The sequence below is a fragment of the Fukomys damarensis genome, unplaced genomic scaffold (genome assembly GCF_012274545.1).
Source record: "Fukomys damarensis isolate Sample0158 unplaced genomic scaffold, DMR_v1.0_HiC HiC_scaffold_37, whole genome shotgun sequence".
Classification (NCBI taxonomy): domain Eukaryota; kingdom Metazoa; phylum Chordata; class Mammalia; order Rodentia; family Bathyergidae; genus Fukomys; species Fukomys damarensis.
In genome coordinates, this window is record NW_022900949.1 from 20,937,728 (window position 1) to 20,965,540 (window position 27,813).

General features: G+C 41.0%; 1 protein-coding gene across 8 annotated transcripts in view; it reads right to left on the reverse strand.

Annotated features, from left to right (window-relative positions):
* Nucleotides 1-27,813, reverse strand: part of Armc3 (armadillo repeat containing 3) — a 92,704-nt gene that overhangs the window by 33,201 nt on the left and 31,690 nt on the right. For all 8 annotated transcript variants that reach the window (XM_010619827.2, XM_010619826.2, XM_010619823.2 and 5 more), the window contains 4 exons: nucleotides 25,683-25,866; nucleotides 14,622-14,774; nucleotides 14,420-14,525; nucleotides 30-279 (listed from right to left, as the gene is read on the reverse strand). In XM_010619827.2, coding sequence (XP_010618129.1) covers nucleotides 30-279; nucleotides 14,420-14,525; nucleotides 14,622-14,774; nucleotides 25,683-25,866 — 693 coding nt within the window. The remainder of the gene's footprint in view (nucleotides 1-29; nucleotides 280-14,419; nucleotides 14,526-14,621; nucleotides 14,775-25,682; nucleotides 25,867-27,813) is intronic.

Below are 27,813 nucleotides of genomic sequence, written 5' to 3' on the forward strand. Positions count from 1 at the left end.
AAGGCGGTCCTGACAAGGGAAGTGCTCACCTCTGCGCGAGCCTCTGCATCACAGGCGGTGGCCGCAACGGCGAGGGCGGCCTTGCTCTGCACCACGGCATTGGCAGAGCCCAGCGGGCCGATGAGGGCCTGCAGGACGTCGTGGCTCTGCATGGCCCCGCGCAGCGGCTCCTGCATAGCCATGTTCGTCAGTACGGTGGCCGCGTTGGCCACGGCGCCGTCGCGCTTACTGGACAGCGTGCTAATCAGGGGCTCGATGGCGTCGGCCTCCGCAGCGGCGCTAGGGAGGGAAGGAGAGGCGAGGCAGCTCAGCGGGGGCCAAGAAATTCTCTTGGGAGCGAGTAAACGCGGTTAGACAACGTAAGGTCGCAGAGATGAGGTTTTAGAAATCTGCTGTCATGCTGTGCACTTAGAACGGGGCACTACTGATTTTAATGGAATCTGGGAAGCTTTCGGGTATGAGTGAGTTAAAACAATTCCCCTCTGCTACAGCTACAGCTTTTGGCTATGGACAAAAGATGACAATTACTGTTTTAAAAACCCTATTATAACTGTCAATTTTATTTTATTTTTAATTTTGTGACACTGGGGATTGAACCAGGGCCTTTGCACTAAGCTACACCCCAAGCCCCTTTTAATTTTTTATTTTGTGACAGAAACTGGCAGGACTCAAATTTGCAATTCTCCTGCCTCAACTTCCCAGAATGCAGGTATTCCGGGACAACTATTAATTTTTTTACTCAGTGATGCTTGTAAAACTAGGAAATCCTATTCAAAGAAAGTCTATTACACTATTCTTGGTAGGAAAATGAAACCTTAATTAGGAATAATCAAAGATGGAATCTCCTGGCTTAAATTAAAATTCTTTAGCTTATTTCTTTTTCTTAAAATCGAGGGTGTCCCGTGGTTGAAACCAGCTATTTATTTTACATGTGAATTTTGCTTTTACAATTAAACAAAGATCAAAATCATGACATCAATATGGATAACTTTAATAATGTATGTATATTCCTATTTCTTATATAAAAGGCTGCAGAAACTATTAGTATCTTAATATTTTTTACACTTGGAAAGCCTAAATATAATTTTCAAAAGACAGTATTTTTCTGTGGTACTTGCTTGAACTCACTTTAAAAGCACATAAACTTGTAAAAATAAAAATTAGAGTATTTTAATCAGTGGGGAATGATTGAATTAGGTTCTTTAATATTTGGAATAACTTTAAATAGATGATGTTCAAAAAATAAAATATACAGAGCATTCTTGTGTTAAAGGAAGATCCAATATTATGTGCTAAAAATCCATTTAAGGGCTGGGGATTTAGCTCAGTGGTTCCGTAGCCTGCCTCACAAGGGCAAGGTCCCAAGTTCAATCCCTGATACCACACACATACAAAAAGCTATGTAAAGCCAGGGGTGGTAGCACATGCCTGTAATCCAGGCACTCAGCAGGCTGAGGCAAGAAGATTGCCTGGAAGAGTTCATCAAAAACTTTTCATATAGTTTCTACAGTTGCAACACTGAATATTTTTTAAACGCTGCCAGGATGTGGGGGGCAGTTTCCTGGGGATGAACCGACAGCCCTACACATGCTAAGCACATGCTTTACTGCTAGGCAAACATCCTCAGTCACTGGAATTCAAAATTCTGTATATTTTCTAATAATATATACATAAATCTTTTCAAAATCATTTTGTTCTTGTGATTTATTTTCCAATCCCTTAAATCAAGTACTTTGTATCTTTTAATCATCACAAACATGCTTTGCCCAATATGCATGATTCCTTGGTCAAGTAATCTTTTTTTTTTTTTTTCCTTTGACAATGCTCACTTTTTAGAACATCTTGGAGAGTTAAGAAAGAGCAGCAATTGAGGTAGAATCCACAAGTAATTTAAATAAATTATACCGGTAAATTCTCAAAGGCTTTGTCTTTTATGTGTAAGAGGGAATTTTGGGGAAATGAGAAGAGTCCACAGGATCACATGCCATTGTTTTAGTTTCTCCTAAACTAAGAGATATTGAATCAAGACACTGGAATTTCTATGAGGTTATCCTGAGCTCTGAGTCTTTCTGCTTTGATTTAGCATCTTCCTTTTTTCTGTGCCATGGTCCATATCTCTTGTCTCTTTGCTCTTTATGGAGTGAGGGAAGGGAAGTACATAAAAATCTAGTTTAAAAAGCCAAAGATTCTAGAGCATAGTGGAAGATACTCCATCAGTAGGAATTGCATTCAGCACAGTGGTAGCACAGAAAGACAAATCAGGCATGCGCTTCGGGGAAGAGGAGTGCATTATAAATATGTGTCTGTCTTTAATCTGCTCTGTGCAGCTCCGTTTAAGTGTAAAAAGAATAACTGAAATTATTATGGCGGAAAACAAGCTATTATTCCTAAGCAATTAATTTCTAGAGATAGAGTGCAGAACTTGTATTTAAAGAAAAAGAATTGCATTAATTTTGTTTCTTTCAAATCCTAAACATTTTATTTTGTTTTATTTTACCCTGCCTCTACCAGGGGCACAAGGGCACAGGCAAAAGCGTCATCCCCACCCCAGTTAAGAGGATTAAACCCCAGGACTTAGCCCTGAGCTGTGTCCAAGCTCTTTAAAAACTCTTTTCAAATTTTGGGATCAGGTCTCACTAAGTCATTCAATTGCCCAGACTGGCTTAAACTCGTGAGCCTCCTACCTCAGCCTCCCAGAGTGCTGAGATCTCAGGAATATGCCACCACACCCAGATAAAGCCTGTCATATTTTCAAAACACATTTCAATTTTCCAAATAGTATAGCGTTATCCAAATGAATGGGACAGAAGTCAAAATGCTTTGTTGTAGAATCCAGCATTCTAGGCCATATGTCATTACAATGATTTGAAAATATTTTCTGACATTTACTATCATTTATCTTTTCTCTTTGGAGTTGCATCAAGTAAGTGTTTCAAATATACACTGAAAAACAAAAACAAATATGAGAATGTGTAAAAACATTTGTTTTATTACTATATGTGTGTGTGTGTGTGTGTGTGTGTGTGTGTATGTATATATGTATGTAAACAAAGGGGAACTTTGACGCCAGGTGTATCCAGTCTCTGACCAGTTCCTGAGTATTTTTGCCTCTCTGGTAATTCTCAGATCTCTCTCGTCTCTGTATCCCAGTCTAAATCCTCTCCTATAGGTTGATATACACACAGGTGGTCCCTGACTTTTGATTTATGAGTTTTCAACTTTGCAATGGGATGGAATTGATGCACGTGAGGTAGAAAGCGCACTATAGATTTTGAGTGTGAACCTGTTCCCAGGCTGGCGATGGCCCATGAAAACTCTCTCCCCTTCCTGAGACAGAGCAGGCCTCAGCCTCCACCCAACCAAGTGACCAGGAGGATGACTAACTGGGCGCCAAGGTCTCAGTGATGCCGCTGGCTAAATTAGGTGTATTCAGCATTCTGGACATAGGATATTTTCAATTCCTCATGGATTTATGAAGACACAACCTCACTGTAAGATGAAGGGCATCTGTAATCTAACAAATCCCTCTTCTTCCTTCCAGTCCTTTCTCCATCTCACAGTTTAAGTGATCTTTTAAAATTATAAATGTAGATATACGGCTTCCCTACTTAAAACTTTCATGGCTTCCTACTGCCTAGAATAAAGCCCCAATTTTCTCCAGCTCTCGAAGAGATTGCATTAGCAACCCTGCTGCCCTCTCCATCCCCAAGCATCTTCCTGTCTCTTCCTAGTGCTCTGCCTTCAATTCACCAGGCTCCTCCTTACCTCCGGATACTCCTATATGCTCTTCCTGACACCTTCCACCCCAGGGATAACGCCCCCTCATTTTTCATAGTTCTGCTCAATTGTCTTCTCTTCCACAAAGCATTTTTTGATCCCCATGCTATGAGATGTGACTGGGAAATATGGGGAACATTTGTACTTTAAAACACTAATTATAGCAAAAGGCATATTGCCACTGACTCCCCTCCAAAGGCCCCCCCTTAGAACACACTTAACCCATCTTGCTCGCCGCTTTCTGAAGCAGCTCTGGAAGTCCTCTTTCATGAGTGTCTTCAGATGCACTGTCGATATCTGCCCTGACGTCCGACACTGATTCAAACTGTTTACCTTTCCAGTCATCTTGATTGACTTTGGGGAAGAGCTGGGAGGCACAAGGTGCTATATGCATCCACATGAGGACAAGGTGTAATATTTTTACAAGCCTGCCTTTCTGCTGGATGGCACTTGGCAGGAGCATTCACCATATTTTTGTTCACGTCTTGTTAACACATGAAAGGGTTTCCAGAACTGCTTCAGGGAGTGGCAAGAATGATCGGGCAAGCGAGTTAGAAGCGAAGGAGAGTATTTTAGGGATGAGCAGTGGCAGCGCGTCTCTTAACTGTAATAAAAAGTTAAACATTCACCATATATTTTAATCAGCCCTTGTATGTCTTTTTAAATATGAGTTTAAGAGTCTTTGCTAAATATATGCATTCCTTTTTGTTTAAATGGTGATGTTTAGGCACTAATGCTCATGATCAGAGAAATGTAACCATTTTTAAGGGTTATTTTATAGCATTTGTTATGAGATGGAATTCAGAAGTATTTCACAGACTCTCCAAGACCTACAGTGAAAAGAGAACAACACTAGTTACACAAATACCATCAGCTTCCTGAAGTGCACCGTGCTGGGTCACACTTGTGCTTTTGCACTCAGGTTCTCTGCCTTGATCACCCTTCCTATCCCCCCAACCTGTGCCCTGAGAGCTCTGTCCAGTTCAGTCTTCAGTGTCTGTCCAACCACCCTTTCTGCTGAAAGGTGACTTGCGGTTGACCGTTCTTGTGCTCAGTGGAAATGCCTGAGTCTTCTATCTCCAGTTCTGAGAGAGAAATATTTTAATCTGAATCACGGTGAGGGGAGTGAAGGAAACCTCTTTAGGTGCTGAGGTGTGAGGGGACAAGGGCTTGCTCAGCTTTAAGTGTGCAAGAAGGAAGAGGACCCAACAAAACTGGGGTCTCCACTTTTGTCACTGCTGCCCTTAGAACAAGTCCCCTCCTCCCCAACCCCAATGGTTCTCCCATGGATTGAGGCAATTCTGAGATGGAGTTCAATAAATGAAACTTTTCACTCTAAACAAAACATGCCTCAAGAATACATCTTTCCTAGCGTTGGGTGTCTCTGTTTTGTCCCTGGTGGCTCTGGGGAATGGGTCAGAAGGTGACCCCTTTGGCGTCTCTTGGAGTTGGATCTTTGCTGCAGTTTGAGGTTCGTATCCAATCCATCTGGCAAGGCTGGTTGCACAAATCAGGGGTGACCTTGGGCAGGAAGAAAATCTGCTTGACAGAGCCCACATACAGGGTAATACGTGGAACCCGATGGAACAGATGGTAATATTGGCAATCAGAGGCTCATTTGTTAGCAGTGATTACAACCATCCCCACCAGCAAGGCTTTTCATATGTCTCCCTGAGTTTTGTCACACAGAGGGTACACAGAGCACTGCCAGTGGTCAGGAGCTGCACATATGTGGCAGCCACTGGGGAGGGGGTGGCACTCTCAAGCCTGCAGGCTCACGGGGAGTTTGTAAAGGTGGAACGGTGGCTGTTCCCACAAACCAGTCTCCTGGCTGTCACAGCCAGGCTGGGAATGCCACGAACAAGACTCTTACCTCCAGCCAGTTTTTCAACAAAGGTAATGATCCAAGAAGTACAGTGTGTTTGCTAAGTGGGTCAATTTCTAAGCCCAGAACAAAGACGCCCCTGCTGCAGCTCCACAACTGTGGGGTGCGGGGATCTGGGTTCCCAAACTCTGGCTGAACTCCAGGGTTGACAAAACTGGCCAAGAGAATTGTATCCTCTTAAAGAAATACTAAACATGCTTCTGTTAAGAGAGAGAATCACAATTAGTTGCAGGCAAATGCTTAAAAATGAAGGCCTTATGTAAAATCTAGCCACAGACACAATTGTGTTTTGTGTCCCAGCATGAAAATAAGAAACATGCAGAACTAAGAAATATATGAAACTAAACTGTCTGTATGGTACTGATGTGCCCTCCTCAGTGTAGTTTTTAAGACTTGCAGATGCTCTTTTACAGTGCAGCTGTTCTGACCTCATGGTTCTCAAAAAGAACTGCAAAATCACACAAAGACGAATACTCACCAGTCTAGCACTTCCACAAACAGCGCTCATGTTTTTGTTACTGATTTTGAAGCAGTCAGTCCAAGTCTGTGGAAATCATATGTAATTTTCTTACAAAAAGTGACACGAAGTCTTCATGGACCTATCTGTTCCATCATAATTCCTTGCTGCTCCGCCTGTACCTTCTGTCTCAAATGCTAGACCATCCTGCCAGCAATAAACTACCTACCACCAGAAAGGAACAACTCTCTTCACTTCACATGGCTGACTTGTCTCCTAACAGAACAGGAACAATGGCCAAGGTGTTAGAATATTCATAATGCTCAGCCTGAAAGCTGGTCTGTTTACATATCTGTGGATGACAAGGGACATAATCTCAAAATAATGAGAGACACCACGCTGTTGATTTTTCTTAACCAAATGAAGGGTGCTGAATCACTTCCCGAGCTACAGTCAGACTAGCCTGGCTGATTTGATTCTCACTAGCTCAAATATCCTTTTGTAGAGAGCTCATTCTTGATAAACCCCACGTCATTCCTTAGGCCCCCTTTCAAGACCTCATGGTCATGCCTCCCTCTGTGACACTGCTATTTTATTCGGCTTGTACTGAGGTCACTTTGGAAACCATCTTCTGCCATTGGGGGTGTATCACTCACGTCCTGGCTCACATGGAAGCATGACAAAAGGAGCTTCATGGAACTTTCACGCCCCCTGCACTGTGTCCCCATAACTGGCACCAAGTTCAGCATGTAACTCCCAAGGAATGGTGAGACTATTGCAAAAGAAACGTAAGTTCATGGCGGACATCTTCCTTAGCCTTTAAGATAAAATGGCAAAAGTAGCAGAGACGGATCACCTCCATGCCCTAACAGAATCTAGCAGGATCTAGCAGTGCTTAGAGGTTGATGATTTAGAAGCACAAAACCCAGGAGATAACTGAGATACCCATTACTAGGTCAAGTAAGAAAAAATAGACAAAAACCAGGGGGGAGAGTTAGGGGGACTGCTTAGGAGGCTTCCTTCACTAGGCAGGAAAAAAGGCACCAATCATGAGGACGAGGACGTGGAAAGATTCGAATGCTGTCAGAAGCCGAGTGTCAGGACTTGTATGATAGTTCATCTAGGGTGTCAGTTTGACTAGATTCAGAAAAGAGAAACACACTTCTGAGTGCATCTGTGGGGAGTTTCCAGAGATGCATGTCACATAGGCTGGCACACAAAGTGGAGAAGACTTTTTCATAAGCCAGTTAAATCAGAAGACATAAGTTTAAAGCCATGGTCTTCTGACCTTGAATCTATTAGCTTTTTACATTTGCCAATTTTTTAAGCTTTAAAAAGTGGGTAATAAAAGAAGCATGGGCAATTTTCTAACCTAATATTTTATAAGATTCACCTGGCCTCACAAAACTGGTAGCTAATCAAATTCAAACTATTTGTCAAAGATGGGCAGGCATCAACACACAAAATGGGGATATGGAAACAAGTGGCTCTGTTATAAAGCTTTTTGTTCTACCTGTTTCTCAAATCCTGTATGATTTTTCCAATCCAATATAACCAGTGTAATCACAAGATTCTCTCAGGAAGAGAAGAACCCAGGCTCTGAGGGGTAGAAATCAAAGTAACTTGGATGGAAAGAATGCAGGAATAATTCATATGTTTCCCAGAAGACTCTTTCCATCTGTTTTCTCTCTTAAATTCAGAGAACTTTTAAAGTTTTAAATGACACTTTCAGCTCTTTGAAGTATCATCTTTAATTAAAAAAAAAAGTTTAATCATTCTTCATACAACACCGACCCTCCCTCTCCATTTATGTGGAAAGACACCATATTGTGAGCGTGCGAATTCAAAGGATCTGGAATTTTACAACGAAGTTACATAAGTAGGATTAAACAAAATCTCTCTCCAGTCAAGACCAAAAATTAATTCTAGAAAAGCTATGCTGGCGGTGAGGTTTGTTACAATGTATCACATTTGTCTCCTGTGGTACGCGGTCCTCGGTACCACAGGAGCATAGCCTGCACTGGCAAAGCCTCCTGGAAGGACCTCCCCTCCCCGGGAAGAAGCGAACACCTATTTAACACGGAGCCGGCAGCAGAAAAATATCGCTTTAGAAGTTCCACAGCGAAATGCGTTCTAGAGCACAGTCTTTTCATAATGTTTAAAAATACTATTGGGGGCACACCAGAGGGTGTTTCGAATGAAATCCGCGCAGGTTTCCTAAGCCTAAGAGCAAAGCTTGCAGCGCTTGCGCCCCTCCCCCTTCCCGCAGAGCCGCCGCTAGGGGGCAGTGTGAAGACACGGTTCCTCTTGCGAGGGCAGAGGAGAAGGCCACGCTCCAGAAAATGTTTCTCTTAGGAAAAAAGCTCCTATGCGACAAAGACAATAACCACACAGTTTAAGTCCAACCTATACGCAAAGCTAAAACACAAGCTCACCTCTCTCGCGGATGATTTCTACGCCCAATGTTTCTTTAATAAACAATACCAAGTAGCAAGATTATTTATTCTAAGCGTCTCTGCAGACTGGCCAAGGAGCACGAGCCAGGCAAGGTGCTGGCATTTATTTTTCAAAGGGTGGAGGTGCACAGCTCCCGCTCTCCAAAAGGTCTGAAAGGGATGGAGCGGGAGAAGTGACATTTTGCGGGTTTACCCCCTTTGGGAGAATTTTAAAAAAAATTTTTTTTCTTTCCTTCAAAACGAGCATCCTTTCCTGCACTATGGCCAGCACTACACAATAAAATGTGACCCATTCTAAGCGATATGCACTAGTCTAAAGTTAAAAGAAATAAGAAAGAAACTGCAAAACTAAATAATATAAGTTCATTACCTTTCTATCCCCAACTCTATTTCATATAGTGGGTAAGGAAAAAAAAAAAAAAAAAAAGACTCAAAGACTTTCTGAAGAGATCGCGGAAGATCAGGCCGCCCCGAGGACACAGACGACTGTCAGGAGTGTCTGCTCTCTGAACAGCGCAGTGGGGCATTTCCTGAAACACTACAGACTTTAGAAATACTACATAAAATTCTGTGTGTGGGATGCTTTCAAATTTTTCTCTGCAAATTATGTGGCCACCTTAGGCATAAAAGCCTGTGAATGAGTCTAGCAGACATTAAAATCAGTTTTATTTATTTTTATTTTCGGTGTCAGGGAAGGAACCCAGGGCCTTGTGTATGTTCGGCAAGTGCTCTGCCACTGAGCTACACCCTGAAACCTTGTACAGAGATTTTTAAAACAATACTGATAATCTAAAATAACAGGTCATCCATATGCAAGGAAAACATCCAAGAGTCCCCCAAGCACTCAAACATGTAGCCATATAATTTTGGGCCATTCTGGCTCTCTCTAGAGGCCCTTTGGGCTGCGGTCCTGACTCAGCTGTCATTTCCTTTTCATGGTCACACAACAGCAGAGTGGCCTGAGAGGAGCTCTTTGTCCCTGGCATGGTGGACACTGTAATGCTTCAGCAATCAGCTAAGCTTTTAAAGTGACTATTACGTATGCTACTAGTTAGAACTTTCTTGGGTCACTGTCATTGTTAGAAGTCAAACAGCAGGACAAAAATAAAAATACATAAAAACCAAGGAAATGGAGATAAAAGGTCTCTAAGATTTAGAGAAATCACCTGTTTCTTCATGGATGAGCCTGAAGAATCAGGCTTTGCATGGTCTTACTTGTTAGGTGTAAATAATTGATTATGCATTTACTACAGAAAAATGGTAATTTTTACTTTTCTATATATATAGTACATGGTTTTATTCTTATTTTTATTTATTGCATTTTATTAAAAAAACAATTGCGTGGTTTGAAAGCTAGCCAACATTTATGCAAGTTTTGCTCTCTCTCTCTCTCTCTCTCTCTCTCTCTCTCTCTCTCTCTTCCTCTCTCTCTCTCTGTTACAATCAAATCTAAGGCCTCGTGCATGCTAGTCAAGCACTTTCTCACTGGACTACAGATCTGGCACCATACTAATTTTCTAATCTTGCCATAGTTTACCAATGGCCAGATCTACTTAGCATTGGCAAAAGGAAATGAAAACATCAAGCCCTTTATTCTTGGGATAACTTCAAAACTTAATTCTGATCAGATCCAACAGATGGCAGTGATGTTATAAATTGATAGCTTAAAATATTCTCATTATAGGCAGGATCAGAAAGATGTCATCCACGAATAATTCTCTCAGTACTTGGATACATAATAAAATTTTGACATGATTAATTGGATAAAAGAGCACAGGGTAAATACAATATGAAATTCAGCTGAAAAAATTTCCTATGTGGAGAATGAATAGCCTCTCATTTCCAAAAAGTACTACAAATAATCCTGAAATAGATTAGAAATGTACCAAGAAAGGATCTGTCCAAATTAGCTAAATGGATCACACAGTATATAAAACTCACCATTGCATCTTGATTTTCATTTTTAAACATTCCTTTGGGTGGGGAAGGGTTAGTTTCATTTTTTATTGACTCATGTTCTCCTTTCTTATACTTCTATTAAGTGACTCTAGCTGTTTTTTGCCCTCTTTTATTGTGCCTTCAAACAGCCATTTTTCTTCTTATTTATGCCCTTTTTCATATTTTTTCTATTAACCTTCATTCTGCAGGTAATAAAAAATGAAAAGTATGAAAGGAGGTTTATTTCACTATGGCTTTTGTGATCCCAAATCTAGAGTGTGTGATGCCGGGATTAAGGGCGTGTGATTACTAAACCACTCTGTGTGTGCGATTGGTTTGGCATCTCCCTAACCCGGGGAGTTTGAATAAGATAAAAGGAGCCGGAAGACACTGTAAAGGTCCCTTGTTCCTTTTGCTACTTTGTGTGTGCCATGTTGTGTCACCTCTGTGATGTGTCACCCTGCCTTGGAGCCAGTTGGTTACAGACTGAAACCTCTACGAATTGTGAGCTAAATAAACCTTTCCCCCTTTAACTTTGGGTGTCGGGTATTTTATCTCAGCAACGAGGGAAAAGTAAGTAACACACCAGGGAAATGCACGTATCCGGAATATGCATGAGAATTTACAGGGGTCGAGGGGAGAAATGGCCTCTAAGAACCAACATATGAAGAAGAGGCCTCGAGCCCGGCTCTGGGGCTTTTATATAAAATGTGATAAAGCTGGTTACCTGGTGTCCACTTTGCATTTGCAGGAAGGAGGCCCTGAAGGGCACTTCCGGCAGACGCTCTGCCAACTGGATCGTGCACTGCAGGAAAGGAGCAGTGGTGAAAGCCCCCAGGGACCCCGTGGGAGCCTGTGCCCAGTGAGTGGGTCAGGGGCCCCATTTCCCGAGGGGCCTGGCCGTGTGAGCCAGGAGCCCATCCAAGCTTACAGCGATGTCTACAGCCTCTTCCCCCACACTGACAGCAGGAGGGTCCAGCAGAAGAGTTGGGAGGAAGGATTTCAGAAGATTTTAATGCAAATTCATTGCAAAAATTTTAAAATGCTGTAAATTGAAGAAGTAACTTTGCAAACATCCTGAAAATGTTTCTAGGAAGCTTCATTCACAGCAAATACTAAATAGGGGAGATTTCTGGGCATCAATTAAGGTGACATTTACATGACTTCCAAGTTGAAAAACTTCCACTATATATATGTATGGTCTGGTTATTAACATTGCTACTAAAACTTCTCATCATTGCACTATTTTATTACATGTGAGTGTGTTTTCATATCATAAGAAACAAGATGGAGAAAAAATCTGAAGTCAGATATGATAGTAAATTAATTTACAGACAGATAATAGAAAAAAATTTTTTTTGTAGTACTGAGGATTGGACCCAGGGCCTTCACACTGAGCCCTTTTTAAACTTTTTATTTTGAGAAAGGGCCTCACTTTAGCTGCCCAGGCTAGGCTCCAATTTGTGATCTTCCTGTCTCAGCCTCCCAGAGAGCACAGTTTTAGATTACAACAAATATTTTAATAAAAAAATCATTTGCCAGATTTTTTGTTTGTTAGGCAAATACTCCTGAGGCCTACCGTTTGTCAGCTTTATAAAATGCCACCATAAATTATGTTTCTTTCTCCCACAGTTGACTTTTTTTCCCTTTAGTTGAGAAAATGTTGTTGTTCTTACACCTTTCTAGGCCAAAGCCCATTACATACAGGAAATTACACAGGTTCTATATTTTACCATAACACAGCAGTGATTACTCAGTTCATGGAGTAAGTCTCAACTCCAGAAGTTGCTCCAAGTTGAAGAATTGGACATTAATTCCAGGCATGCGGAGATATGCGGACAGGAGATGTGTTACACTGCAACACAACCAAAATTAGCCTCCCCAGTGTGTAAATGCATTTTTTATTAGGCCAGCCATGATCAGCTATGCAAGCAGCTACCGAGTGCATGGAGAAGTGTTTCATGTTTTGCCTCCTCTCTTTGCTATGCGTGACAGAAAAGCAGTCTGAAAAAACTGCTCTCAGCCACCCCAGCAGCAAGCCACATTTGGTGTCAGGAGACAGCTCCACAGGATCCTGCAAACACTCAGGGCTGAGTTTATGTGACGTTTTTTAGAGACGATCTGAGTGGAAAACAGTTCCTATGAAAAACAGCCAATCATCTTTGCTGTCCCTTCTGTGGTGACTGGCTGGTTTGCAGGGCCCAGGGCTTATCTGTGCTCCTTCCTGATGACCAACTGGACAAACCCCTTCAACTCCCGCCGCCAGCATTGGCACAAATATGTCAAATCTGACTCCTCAAAAACATTCTCAGTATTTTTTTTTTTAGCTCCAAAATTCCAAAACAAAAACTTATACAGACTTGGAAGAACACCTCGAGAAACCTTACCAAATACAAATCAAGGGGGGAAAAATCTCCACATGAACAACATATCATCGGTTTTTAAACCACTGCAATTAGAATTTAATGAGAATAAAATTACAAAGTAAAAGTGCTTGTAGTAGAGAAGACCGGCATCAACCTTTTGTTGACCAAAGAGAACTACAATCAAATGACAAAAGTCTGAAATAACGACACTAGAAGAGAAGATCTGAAGGTAGATGCTTCTAGAACTATGTACTTACCACCCTGTCTATGATTTTACACAAAACTGAAATAGCAGAAGCCAGATGAACTTATAAAACAGTTTGTATGCTTTGGAGGCCTATTAAAATATTTTAGATAACATGTGAGACTAAATGGACTAGAGACAGAAGTGTTTTCATACTGTTGCTAAGATTTTTTTGCAGGGCCATGACTATCCTGGGAAAAGCACTGAATACGTTATTTTCAAATTGCTACTTCCTGTAACTCAATATTCTCTGCTTTCACAGAGATAATGATGGCCCTTAATTTAGGAAATTATTATGCTAAAGACCATAGCTGATAAAAGAGCACAGCTTTGTTTAGATGCTCTGTGTGGTTCTGCTGAGTTTTAATCAGACATTGTTAGATAGTTAGCCACTCCAATTGAGATCTTATGAAATATTTGTGTGGGAGTAGAGAAAGGAAACGAAAGATTAAGGAGCAAATTAAGTGCTTGACAGCGGAAGTGAAGGTTTCCTCTCAAGTTCAAAAACAAGTAATTTTAGCCTCAGTGTCACAAAGCAATAACAAAAGAAAGTTAACTCACATTTAATTATTTCATGGATGAAAGTTGCCTTTGAGAAATCCTTCCTATTTTATAAGCCAATCTTTTATAGAAATAAAAACAGAGACTTCGAGATCCAACAGTCCTGGGTTAAATTTCTCACTCAGTTATTTAATAAATGTGTGCAGCCAGAAAACTTAGATAAGCTTGCAAAATCAGTTTCCTCATTTGTTTATGGATTAAGAATTATTTTTTGAAATGTATATAAATCACACACTGCACTTGTGGAATACGGAACTTTTTGAAATTTCTGTGGACTTCTGAACTTTCTTCATGGTACCGTATTTGCCCTTAATATGTTGCTTTTCACTGACTTTTTAAAATGTTTCTTCTGTATCTCTCTAATGTCTATATCCTTTCAAATGGACCTTTTAAATTCTTTCTAGATTTATCAGCTGTTTTTACAAAGTGGTCTGTAATATTTGGAGCATTATGCAGTTTCACTTGTTCTAGAAGCTTCTGCAAGTATTAGCCAGTTGCCCAAATCAAATGGCCTGCCCACGTCCCCGACAGACTAAGGAAGGGGAGATTATGCAATCTTTGGAAAACAGGCCAATGCAATACCTCTATTTTCATGAAGTGTCCTGAAGAATAACCCAAGATAGACTATCTGAAAAAAAATATGCAACTAGCTTAAAAGCCAAACTCCTACAATTAGGACCTCCTAGACCGGTGGCATACTCCACACCTTCAGGGCGGTGCCGGGCTTGAACTCACTTTGCATTAGCAGGATTGCTGGTGGTCAAATTGGCCAGGGCCAGGGCGGCGGCTTCTCGGACCTCTTCACTGTCACTTTTGAGCAAGTGCACTAACTGCGGAATCCCTGCAGGGAAGAAATGGAAGGACGTGACTCCCCGGAACCTGTGCACGCTGGAACAGGGTCACCGGAAAGGCCTGCGAGTGCTTCTGGATTACTCACCCTGAGTGCTGAAAAACTCTTTGCTGCCCGTGTTCTCGCACATGGCCGAAATAGCTTGGGAAGCAGCGACTTTAGTTCCGTCACTCTCAGAACCCAAAAGGGTGACAAGGCACTTTTCAACCTCTTGTTCGTGGAAAAGCTTTCTACTTTCAGCTTTTATAAACCAAAAGAAGAAGAAGAAGAAAAAAATCAGAATGTGGCTGCAGTAACTTCCAGGGTTTCTATTCCCCCGTCCAAAGCATGATAGGACTACAAACCATTTAGTATCCTGAGTGCCTGAGACTGAACAAAATGCATGCCTGTTAACCTTTGGAACACATAAAAGTCCAGCGAGTCGTGGATGCTGCATTTTCTCCTTCCCTTCCATGATATTTATCGATACAGGGAAAATTCTGTGATGAATTTTAGATTTAGTAAGCGCTTATTTAAGGACAATCACGTGCTGGCTTGGTGTTCACTGTTCACACAGGCAATCTCTTCACTAAGAACCAAGCCTGCTTATTTGGTCCTTTTAAATACAAAACGCAGCACTGAAAGAATGCCTGCGGTGTACAGTGAGCCAAACACCCAGGCTTCGGGAGGAGAGCGGAGTGGCTGTGAAAACAGAAATGAATACGGAGTTGTGCAGATTTATCTTACAGTCCCTTCATGTGGAACTACTTCACTGCTTATGTATATATTTTTATTGCTGTTGTTTTTTGAGACAGGGTCTCACGAGACTGACCTGGAACTCACTATGTAGCCCAGGCTGGTCTCGAAGTCAGTGATCCTCCTGCCTCAGCCTCTGGAGTGCTGGGATTTTAGGCATGCACCACCACGCCCGGCTTATGTATATTTTAATTAACTTGTGTTTATGCTGAAATATCTGCAGAAATTAGTAGTGGCTTAGGGTCCATTTTAAAGTGAAGGTGTGATTTCTCTCTTTCTTTAGTGATTGTAAAAAAAATGGCCCTAGCCCGCGGAAGCAGCATCGTTCTTAGGAGGCTCCCCGTTTACAAGGGGCCCAGATGCACACCAGGAAATCCGGCCCAAAGCGGTGCAGACTAAACTGCTAACGCCACTGCTCAGTCCTCTTAAACCGCGTACAGGCCATGTCCTGTAACCCTATCGGTTTAATCCCTGGCCCCTTTCAGATTCAGGCCGGTCAGAACTGCGCTTCATTAAAAACTGCAGACAATGCTTAAATCTCAAGGAGGTGGCTCCCAACGTACTGTAAAATACATGTACAGTATCCCTTTTAGTTTTCACTGAAAAAAAGAAATATCGAACTTCTCCAGCGTCTCTGACCTAAAACGCTTACATGCATCTTTAAGGCTTCGCTGCTGGCTCTAAGGAGAAGTTCTTAAACAGAACACTCAGCACGGCTTCTATCCGGAAAGCTGGCCAAAATATAACAGTGCAAGTGGGATCCAAATATACGGTGAGTGTTCATAAAACTCTGTTACGGTGAAAGGGACACCACTATTGGTCCCCCTCAAAATAATGCCCCCTCCTCCCCGTCATTCCACCCACTTTCTGAAGCCATTCGGAAGTCTTGCCCTTGTGAGCTATGATCAAAAATATCATAAGCAATGGATGCCGGGCGTTGGAAAGGGAGGCCATGTGCCCCTTCCACCTCACTCCCTGCGTGTGGCACCATGCGACTGGTGGCTTCCCCAAAATGATCCTGAAAGGGAAACATCTGAATCATTCCAGGACATGGAGGCAGCCACAACAGCACAACTAAAGACACTTACAAAAAAAGGACTTCTGGGAACGTGGCCAGAGGGGAGGGATCAGCATATGGCAGGCAAAGAGAAGTACTGTGAGGTCGATTAATTGCAATATGTCTTGAACTATAATAAATTTAAAAATTATAAATGTTTGTCATATTTTTATCACAACTTGTAATTAATTTGAAAAGGCTGACTGGAATGTGCAATTGTTGCATGAAAAAAACCCAACATATATGCAATTGTTGGAAAGATTTTCAAAACTGATTTAAGTAAATACTGTGGGCAATTAGTGCCTCAAGCCTGTGGGGAGTTCCCAACGTCCAGCTGTGTTCACCAAGCCTCAAAAGTGTGGACCACAGCATGGTTAATAGACTTAAGTGACGAATTAACATATTAACCAGTATTTTCAGTTCCTACACCAAGAAGTAGAGTATTTGTGTTTTAATCACACAGGTAATAAAGATGGCAAGATAGTTATGCTACTAAAAGAGCAAGGTCCTTTAAAAATAATATTTGTACAGTATCACTACAATAAGAAGCTGAGGTTCTGCTGCTAAAAATAAGACTACAGGTAATGATGCTTTTCTTCGCCCATTCTCAGATGGCCATTATGCCGTGATTCTCCTGCTGAGATGTTAATTCCAGTTCATAAACCTCATGGCAACATGGTAATTAACACCCTCCTCCTACTAGTACCTGGTCAAATGCATGTACACTCAGGCTGGACTTTTTACAACAGGGAATGTGTGTTACAACTTCATCCCACAAGCAAAATTTAAAGAACGCATAGCGTGTTTCAGACATACAATGACAGTGCAATGTATAAAAAAATTCTTATGACAGAAGGTAAAAGACAGCTGTACATGACAGTCACATTGTTTTTACCAACAGTATAAGGAGCAATGTTTCTACAAACCCAATTTCTAACTGGAAACATTTTAAAATTTCATGATTATTTACTTTATTTTTTGTTGTGTTGTTGTTTTTTGTTTTTTGAGACGGGGTCTCACGATGTGTTTGAGACTGACCTAGAACTCACTATGTAGCCCAGGCTGGTCTCGAACTCACAGCGATCCTCCTGCCTCAGCCCCCCCGAGTGCTGGGATTACAGGTGTGGGCCAAATGATTATTTACTTTCAATAAAGAACTATTAGGGAATAACTTCTAAATTTTAGACATTCCTATTATAACTAATGTAAAGAAAATACATATAGCTAAGCTGCCTGGATCTTGGACAGAGGGGCCAACGCAGGCCAATAATTGATACGAAAAGAAGACAAGCGGGACCTGATACAGAGGCAGGGCCTATAGTCATGCAGGGAGAAGAGGTGGCTATTGCAGATCAGGCCAGGTGAAAAAAGTTAAGTAGCAGTAAGCAAATGAGCAAACGAGAATAACAGACGAAGTTTCACTTATGTTCTAGGGCTGGCCCTAGGCATGCGAGTTCTGACATAGTACTGCATTGATTTCTGATCAGAAATGAACAATTTTGTCCACAATTGTTATGGTTAAGGTGAAAAGCTTGAAACAGAGAGGTTTGCTCAAAGCCCTGTGCCTCCAATAAGAAAAGGGCATTCTTAAAGATTTATTGGGATATGTGGACAGAGAGAAAGTTTCAATCTTTTTTTTTTGGTACCAGGGATCAAACTCAGGTCCTTGTGCTTATGAGGCAGGTGCCAGAACCACTAAGTTAAATCCCCAGCCTGAGAAAGTTTGAATCTTTATGGAATTATATATCTTTCTAGAGCTTTCAAGAATCAGGCTTTCACGTCTGGTATCTCCTAAGCATGAGAAAATTAAAGCACCCACTGGATTGTCTGATCTATTGGACAAACTTTTTCAACGCTTCTACAATCTCTAGACAGAGGGCTAATATCTAGAATACATAAAGAACGAAAATAAATTAGACTTCCACAAAATAAGAGCCAGTCAAAACAATGGGCAAGTGAAATAAATAGACACTTCACAAAAGAAATACAAATGGACAGTAAACACATGAAGAAATGCTCAACATCACTGGTCATTAGAGAAATGCAAATTAAAAACAACACTGAGATTCCATCTCACCCCAGAAAGAATGGCCATCATCAAAGAACCAAATACAGTAATAACAAAGCTGTGGGGAAAAGGAACTCTTCTACATTGTTGGCAGAAATGTAAACTAGTACAACCAGTATGGAAAACACTTAAGAATTTCCTCCAAAAACTAAAACTGGAAACTCTATCTGACCCAACTATCTTCCTGAAAGAGTTAAATACATCATATTACAGTGATACATGCAGACATGTTTATAGCAGCACAATTCATAATAGTTAAATCTTAGATGCAGCCTATATGTCCATCAACAGGTGAATGAATGGATAAAGAAGATGTGGCATGTGGCATTTATATACACTGAAGAGCACTCTACGATAAAGAAGGATAAGCTTGAGTCATCTGTAGGAAAATGGATGCACCTTGAGACCACAGTGTTACGTGAAATATATCAGACACAAGCTTCAGTATGGTATGGCTTCTCTTATATGAGAAACCCAAAGTAAAATAAAGAACAAAATAAAAGACCGATAATAGGGCATAGGGAGGTGGTTGTTTCTTATTAGGAAGGGAATCAAGAGATGCATGCAGAGAGGAGGGAATGGAGGGAAAGGGGACGAAACAGAAATTAAGATGTATCATGTACACGTACCCACTCCACCCAGGAGATATAAACATCATGTACTGCAAACAGGCACTACTAACCACAAAAGACAGGGGTTGGGATAAAAACCCAATGTTTAACTAATTTGACTAACAGCCTAGACAGGAACAAATGAATACATGATTACCAACTAGTGCAAACTATACACTCTAGACTCTAATGGAGAGTGTCTGTATAAAATGGAAGAGTCTCTAATGCCAAGTCAAGGAGTCTGGACTAGATCCTGTTTATTCTACTCTAAGAATTGTCAATTTGGGGATCATGAATCCAGAAGACAAAGATGGGCTTTGGGTAGTTCATGAACTCCCTGAAATTACATGCAGAACTCTTGTACGTATGAAAGGTTTGGAAAGGTTGCTCTTGGGCCAGATTCTCAAAGAAATTCAAGACTTTCAAAAAGTTGGGTTTGGCAGGGAAGTTGGACGTGCTTAGAAGCTGTCAGAAATTCAGGCAGGAAATCAGAAGACATGTCGGAATTAGAAACAGATTTGAGATGCAGTTGCTTCCTTGCTGCTTATGAAACATTAGTCATGAGTGAGATTGCTCAGGAAGATTTAAAAAAGAATGAGAGGACAGAGAGACAAGTTGAATATTGAAATGGCAATCAGAGAAGAGGAAGCTGGTAAAGGAAAGGGCTGGCCTGATGATCAGAACAGTACAGACGGAAGGGTGTTACAGAAATTGAAGGACAAAAGAGTTTCAAGGAGGAAGGGACAATCAGCAGTGGCTGCCATGCAGAGACCAAGTTTTAAGGGACTAGGGAATAATAATATGACTAGGGAACTTAGTGCTAGAGGACCAGTGCCAAGTTCCGTCAGGACGGCTTCGCAAATGAAGTCATGGGCAGTAGGTTAAGCGATGAGGCGTCATCTAAAACCAACTAGCCTGACAAATAGGTTGACAAAAAAGAAAAGGAGAAAAAAGGGAACAACGGGGCAAAGGCTTCTGAAGAAATAGAGTTCCATAAAGCATCCCTGGTCAGTAGCTGTGGGCCTCTTGGGATGCCTCACGTCTTAACGGACTTCCTCTTCCATGACTGGCAGGGTCAGGAGATGATGGATGTCGATTCCGCCATGCCACATTTGAGGAAAATCCTCTCAGCACCCAAAGTGGGAATGAAGGACCCCACTGCATTTCAGCTGAGGGAAAAGTGGGACAAGGGCGCCCGGCACCATCTGGTCTTAGCACCAGGCCCAGGCAGCCCACTCCACAACTCTGGGCAGTGGAATGGTGAAACACACCACGCAGAGGTGTTTTAATTGAAAAAATATACTGTGGTTAATTTGAGAAATCAAAAATAAAATATTAAGAATAGGTAGACTTTATCACTTTGTCACTGAGCGGCAAAGAATCTATAATCTCTTACAAACATTAGACAGGGGGGAAAAAAGCCGAGGAAGTAAAATTTACTAAATGGCTTACATAACTATTGTAATTTTAATTATTTTTTTCCTAGTACCAGGGATCAAACTCAGAACTCTGTGCTTGCCAGGCAGATGTGGTACCACTGATCTACATCCCCGGCCCAAACTTTATTTTTAAAACTTAAAAAAATATATTAAAAAGAAAGCACCATAGAAAAACAGAGCAGAAAGCATAAATCTTGATGTTAGAAATAAAAACCAAACACAGCAGTTGTAAAATTAAAAACCTTGCCTTTTGGACCTAACGGTGGTGAAATCTCCCCAGTATTCTAGTCTGTGGGGCCCTCTCCATGTCTGTGGTTCCCTTTGTCCTATACCTCTGGAAGTAGCCCCTTCATTTCTCTATCTAAACTAGCTGAAGTTTACAGCACTGTCTTTTAATAATACCTGGCAATCTTCATATCAAATTAGACTCTGAAACTCAAGGGTGGCAATTGAGATTTTTAAAAATATAATCAGTCATGGATATAAAACAATATGAAAGAAATCAAAGTTGTGAGAGAAAATTTAGAGAAATAACATATTGGGAAACTCCTAATACACCCCACAGATCTAGTAGATAAAATAATAAACAAGGACAAAAAGAACTGTACAAATATAATTTATGAAGGTGAAGATAAGCCCCAAAGTCTATATTCTACAGGAAATACATTTATTTGTCTTTTCAGCAAATATTTATCCATGCATCACTTTCATTGTCCTTATCTTTGGAACAGGGCCTTGCATACAGCGCATATCCAATGAACATTTGTTAACTCACAAGCTAGTATACCTTTCCAAGTTTTAATAGATCACTTGTGCAGACTGATCATTTTCTAGGCCTCCAAGAAAATGCAAAACTGTTAAAGAAAAAAGTTGCATTTTCAAAACCACGAAAACAACATATTAGAATTTAAAACGAAAGCCTGTCTTGACTGGAGAAGGGCCCCATGCCCTCTGTGGGCCTTCTCCTCAAAGGGCTGGTCCAATACACCGAGTGATCCATTACAAATACCTGCTTCATAAGACTGAAAGGGGAAAATAATCCTAAACAACCCATCTGTATATTATACAAAATGATGGTGCCTATTTTCATAAAAATAAGAGGAAGCCCGGAAGAGGCGAGAGGATGATCACAGGATAGCCTGGGGATGTGCCATCCGGGGATGGACCAAATAAGGGAAGGACCCTTCGACTTGGCAAAGTCATGGCTGAGGGCCACACGATACCATCACAGATGACACAGATGAAGGGAACACAGATTCAGTCACTAGATTCCAAAATAAAGGCTGAGACACGATTCAAAGCTGGAATGTAGCTATTTTAGAACATAAGGAAGCAGGATCAGAAGACATTAAAGTGCCAGAAAGGACTTGGAGACTATTTGCTTGAATTATTTTGTGTTACAGATAAAAAACAGATTTCAAGAAGTGATGCTAGAAAATTGGACACCTCCACACAAAAGAGTGAAGTTGGACACTTTCCTTGTACCATATACAAGAATTAGCTCAAAGAAGATCAAAGACCTAAATGTAAGAGCTAAAACTATTCTTGGAATAAGGGAAGGGGCTGTTTTACACTAAATTTGATAATACATACCAAAAGCAACAAAAGAAAGAAAATAAGATAAATTAGACTGTGCTAAAATGAAAAACTCATGCGCATCAAAGGACACAAGCAGCAGAATGAAAACGTAACCCACAAGGGGCGGGGGGTTAGCTCAGTGGTTCCACTGCCTGCCTCGCAACACAAGGGCCTGAGTTCAATCCCTGGTACCAAAAAAAAAAAAAAAAAAGAAGAAGAAGAAGAAGAAGAAGAAAATGTAGCCCACAGAACGGGAGAAAGTATTTGCCAATCATATATTTGATAAAGGGTTAATATCCAGAATATATAAAGAACTCCTATAAGTAAATATGAAGAAAAAACAAGTGAACCAGTTAAAAATGGGCACAGGACTTGAGAAACCCCTTCTCCAAAGAAGATATACAAGTGGCTAATAAGCAGATGAAAAGATCTCAGCATAACTAATCAGTGGGGAAATGCAAATCAAAACCACAATGAGATTCCACCTCACACTAAACACAGTAAATAAATGTACGCTAGGATGTGCAGAAGCTGGAGGACCCTTGTGCGCTGCTGATGGGAATAAAAAAATGGCGCAACTGCTATGGAAAACAACATGGCAACTCCTCCAAAACTGAAAAATAGAACTACCATGTGACCTAGCACACACACCTAGTGAACTGAAAGCACAGAGGGAAAGGAATCTTTTTTCACCCATGTTCACAGTAGCATTATTCACAATATCCAAAAGGCAAAAGCAACCCAACTATCAGTGGTTGAGAGTAAACATTCTGTGGATTCTATATGTACATACACACATATGTAGACATAAATATACACGTATTACAGAATATTATACTGCATGTATTAAAACGCAAAAAATCCTGATTTATGCTACAACATGGATGAACCTTCAGGACACCACGCTAAATGCTACACAGTCATAAAAGGGCAGATGCTGTACGGTTCCAGGTACATGAAGTACGCAGAGCAGTCAAATCCAGAAAGTAGCATGGTGGTGGCCAGCAACTGCTGGGAGGTGGAAGCGGGGAGTCTGTTCAGTTAGTATCAAATTTTACTTTTGCCAGCTGAAGAGTTCTGCGAGCCCACGGTAGCAGAACAATGGGAATGTGTTTTTGCCACTTCTGTGCATGTAGGATGGTTACAGTGGTCGCTTTCAATATTATACACATTGTACGATAACTTTTTAAAATGGAAAAATGAAATCCATGTCTTGTCCTTTGATCAGGACCTGCTTCTCCTTTGACCTCCCCACTTCTGTGAGCTGTAACACTTTTCCCCAGCTGCCCACGTCAGACGCCGCCCTATCCTTGGTATTGCCTTCTCTCCCTCAACCCACAAGGTCCTTCCACCTGTGGTGTGCCCCGAACTGTGCTGGTGCTTCTCCCTGCAGAAGCCTTGGGCCACATCTCTGTGCCACAGCAGCTTCTGTGTGTATCTCTCTCTCTATTTCACCAACCTCTAATCAAGTAAAACAATATACATGTCTTCTGACTTCTTTTGCTATGCATATATATTTGTCAAAACAGGAGGACAGGATCCATTTTTAGAAATAATTTCTCACTGACACTAATACACACAATATACATATTTATAGAGTCAGTGTGATGCTTCGATATCTGTGTGTAACATATAAGATCATATCAGTCATCAGAATATCTATCACCTCACACATTATTTGTGTGGAGAACATTCAAAATCCTCTCTATAAGCTCTTGAAATATTCAGTTGTTGTTAACCATAGTTATCCTGCTGTGCTATGCCAAACTTTCCAACTCCTTTCCAACTCTATTCATGTACCGCCTGCCTGTCCTGTCTCTGCCTGCTCCTATTCCCTTCCCAGGCTCTGGAAACCACTGTTCTATTCTCTGCTCTATGAGGTAAGCTCTTTAGCTTTCTTATGTAGGTGAAAACGTGCAGCATTAGTCTTTCTGTCAGAGCGGCTTCATTTTTCACCAAGCTTATCACCGAAACCCCCTTCTTGGTCTTTTGTGTCTTGTTCTTCTGACCTCTTCTCCACTTTACAGCAAAAATGTTCTTTCCTCAAACATGAAGAGGTGTAATGTTCTTTCTCCTAAGTCTGTTCCATGGTGCTTCCTTGCCATTAATTAACTTGGCTTATGATGCCTATTAGCATTTGGGTCCTCACTATTTCTACAGCCTTAAGCCTGTTTTCTACGGGAGTCTATATTCTCTAGCGTCTATATTCTCTGAACACCTTCAGCTCTGGAGCTTTCCACACCCTGGCCTTCTTACACTTCTTCTACACTTCTTTCGATACAACTCTTCTTTTTTAGAGAACTGCAGGTTCTCTTCCAGCCTACCCAGACTTTCTTCTCCCTACCAACTTTAATGATTCACTCTAGGCCCAAATTGTAAATCCCCAAGCCCAGGGAGACTTTTCTGACCCAAGTCTTCATTAGGTAGCCTTCCTCAGTGACCCCATGGTTCTATCATCAAGTTCCCTTAATGCATTCCGTCTGCCTGTTTGCTAGCCTGTTCTCAGTTATCATCACATGCGGACTCAACAAATGAATAAATCAACTAAGAAATATGTCTGGGGCACATGACTAGGTCATTGCAGTGCCAATGGTAGAACTAGGATAGGAACAAAAACACCAAGAACTCTCTGTTCTATGCTTTCTCGTGCTATGTCACGTATGGGTAAATATAAAATTCACCAGCCAAAGAGGGGCTGGGACAGACCTAGAATGATCACAGAGAAGCCAAGATATGCAAAAACTGTAGGCTTGACATTGAATCCATGCTTTCCGTTACATCTCTCTTTGGGTTTCAATCAGCTAAGAATCTTAGAATAAAAGAAAAAAAGAACTGACCAGCTGTGATAATGTCCATGTGACAGAATACTAAAGAAACCAACATTTGCCAATTGCAAAAACCTTAACTCACAGCCTGTCTTTGCTTACTATGTTAAATCCTGGCTTTGAAGAAGTCTAGCATGGGCTTGAAAAACAGTGTTTCCTAGAGTATACACATACACATATATACAGATGCGAATATATACACTTAGAATATAAATCACTTAGAATAGTCAAAGCTGTCATCATGTACAAGAGTAGTGATTCAGAAGGGAAAAATAAAATCACATCTTTTATTAAACAAAATACTACAAATATACATAAATTAAAACTATAATTTCACCTCCAGTGCACGAGATATACTTAATCTCTCAGATCTTACAGATTTATGTCCACATAGCTTGTCACAGAAATGAAAATCATTATGTATGTCGCATGAGCATATTATTTTTCATGGTTGTAGAACATAGCACTCTAAGACTCTTGCTGAAATTAGAAATTTCCTTGTTTCCCTTATTCTGAATGCAGATTTCTTGAAACAATACCAATAAAAATGTATGCATTTTGTATTGTTCCAAACATAAGAGAAGTAAAAGCTTGAAACTTAATTTAAGACCAAATAGTTAAGCATAGGATTCTAATTAAATCATAATGCATTTATTACATACCTGACAAACCTTTAACTCATTGTTAGTGGGATCGGCTTTGGTCTTAAGTAGTAAAAATATTGCTATTCTCCAATGGCAAAGAGCAAACCAGTACTCTAGTGACTGCAAATAGTAATCCAAATTAGGGCTGCAAGAGGTCAATGTAGGGTTAATTTATATAAAATGAGACATACGATCATAAGCTGCTTTAGCAATTGCTCTCGCTGCGTTCTTCTGAATATCAGGAATTGTAGAGTTTTCCGCAAAGGCTAGGAACTTCCTAAGCCCTCCTGTCTGCTGAATCAGCAGCATACTCTCCATGTCCTCAAGGCAATTGGCCACCACCGAAAGAGCTTCTGCGTGGAGGTCATTCAGTTCCTAGTAAGAAAAACAGCCACAACTTTAGAAAGTTGCACCAAGAGAAACTCACTCTTTGCAAATTTTCCTGGCAGAGGGACTGAGATTAGTGAGAATGTAATGTAGTCTCGTTGTGACTGGGCTCCGGAAAACAGGACTTCTGTTAATCAGAGCAGTATCACTGCACCTACACATGTGCCCCATGTTCCCATTTTTGCTCATTTCTTTTACTCCAAAATGCTTTATGGGGGGTAATGCTCCTGAGGAAATTTACATCAATGGTAGCCAGGGGGCATTGGTCATATAACCTTTCACCGAAAACAATTCTAAACTGGTGAAAATGTTTTTTGAAACAGCAGAGAAAAGTTTAAGGAAAATGTGTTCCTTAAAATCTGTAGCTGATAGAAGAAAGCTGGCACTGTTTGTGGGTTTCATGACCAAGGAATCTCCCAAATCCCAAGGCAGTGGAAAACTGGAGCCTTGCCGAGACAGCTACAGATTTCAGAGAGAAACCCTGAGAGTGGGAGAAGCGCAGAAAAGATGCTCGTCTGCCTGCACGCTCCACTCAGCACTGCTCCTGCCCGAGGAACTGATTTCACTGCCCGAGTGCAACAAAGGGCCCTTACTCGTGGAATTCACAGGTCTGACCCACTCTCCACCACCCAGAGCAGGCGCCTCGGTAGACTGCTGCAGTGGTCTTTAGAAGACTCAGTTACAGCACCAACCATGTGGCCATTCCTGCCAGGGCCGAAACGAGGTTCTCCACAAGGGTGTGTACGCGTTGAGGCAGTGTGTGACATATAATGCTGTTTCTCCCAAAGCTAGAATTCAGGAGTCCAAGAAGCTAGGAGTTGAAATGGGAGTGGCACCACCCATTTTACCCTTAATGACTCACTAGCAAAACCTTGCCTTCCTGTGCAGTCTTACAATCTGCTTATCTACAGCTCTTAATTCTGAACACAATGTCGCCAGGGCTCCCCATGCCTCTGAATCAAAGCAGAGAGTTACTATGCAAAGGGAAATCAGGCTGATCCTCCACAATGCTAGAAAGGAAGAAGGTTGGAAAACAAGAGCTCTCTTAGGGTGTCTCTTAGCATGTCTCTTAGTACTACGCTCTGTGATTACAGTTAATGGAAATCCACAATGACCAAGGCCATGCAGGGCTCCTTAAGGCCCTGATCCTGCAGGAATGAAGGTCTGAGTCATCCCACAAGAGAAGTCTGATGACTGGTGGAGCTAGGTGCTGAGCACAAAGCGATATGGGGTAGGCAGTGAAAGAAGGCAGTTGTGACTATCAACTATAACCATGTGACTGGTTAAAGAAATTAAGACTGTCAGGATCATGAGTATTTCTTATTCTGTTGTGAATATGTTTATGTGTGCGTATACATTTATATACAAATAATATATATGCACATATTATATATCTTTCACCTCTTATCCACTTATCACTATACTAACTTTATACTACAATAATTAATTTCGGTGAACTTTATATCACAGTATTTAAGCTTCTGAAGATCAGTGAGAAGAATAAACACCACCTGAGGACTTAGCATCCTCTTCTATGGAGAGCTAATATATTTTCGGTTGCATGTAGGATAGCTGTATTATGTTAGGTACACATATTATTTTGCCCTTGCCTTTCCTAGGGAGATTAAATATGACTTAAAAGGATATATATATGTACTAAAGTGATAAGAAATAAATTTATAATGGTTAATTTTTATGTATCAACTTGGCTAGACCAGAGAACCCAGATATTTGATCAAATACTCTTTAGATAATTCTGTAAAGATGACTTTTTGATGGGATGAATATTTACATTAATAGACATTGGATAAAACAGATTACTCTCCATAATGGAAGTGGGCCTCACCCGTAAGTGGGAGGCCATAACAGAAAAACATTGGCATCCTGGAAATAGAGGAAACTCTGTCAGTAAATTGCCTTTTGGACTTGCTAAGT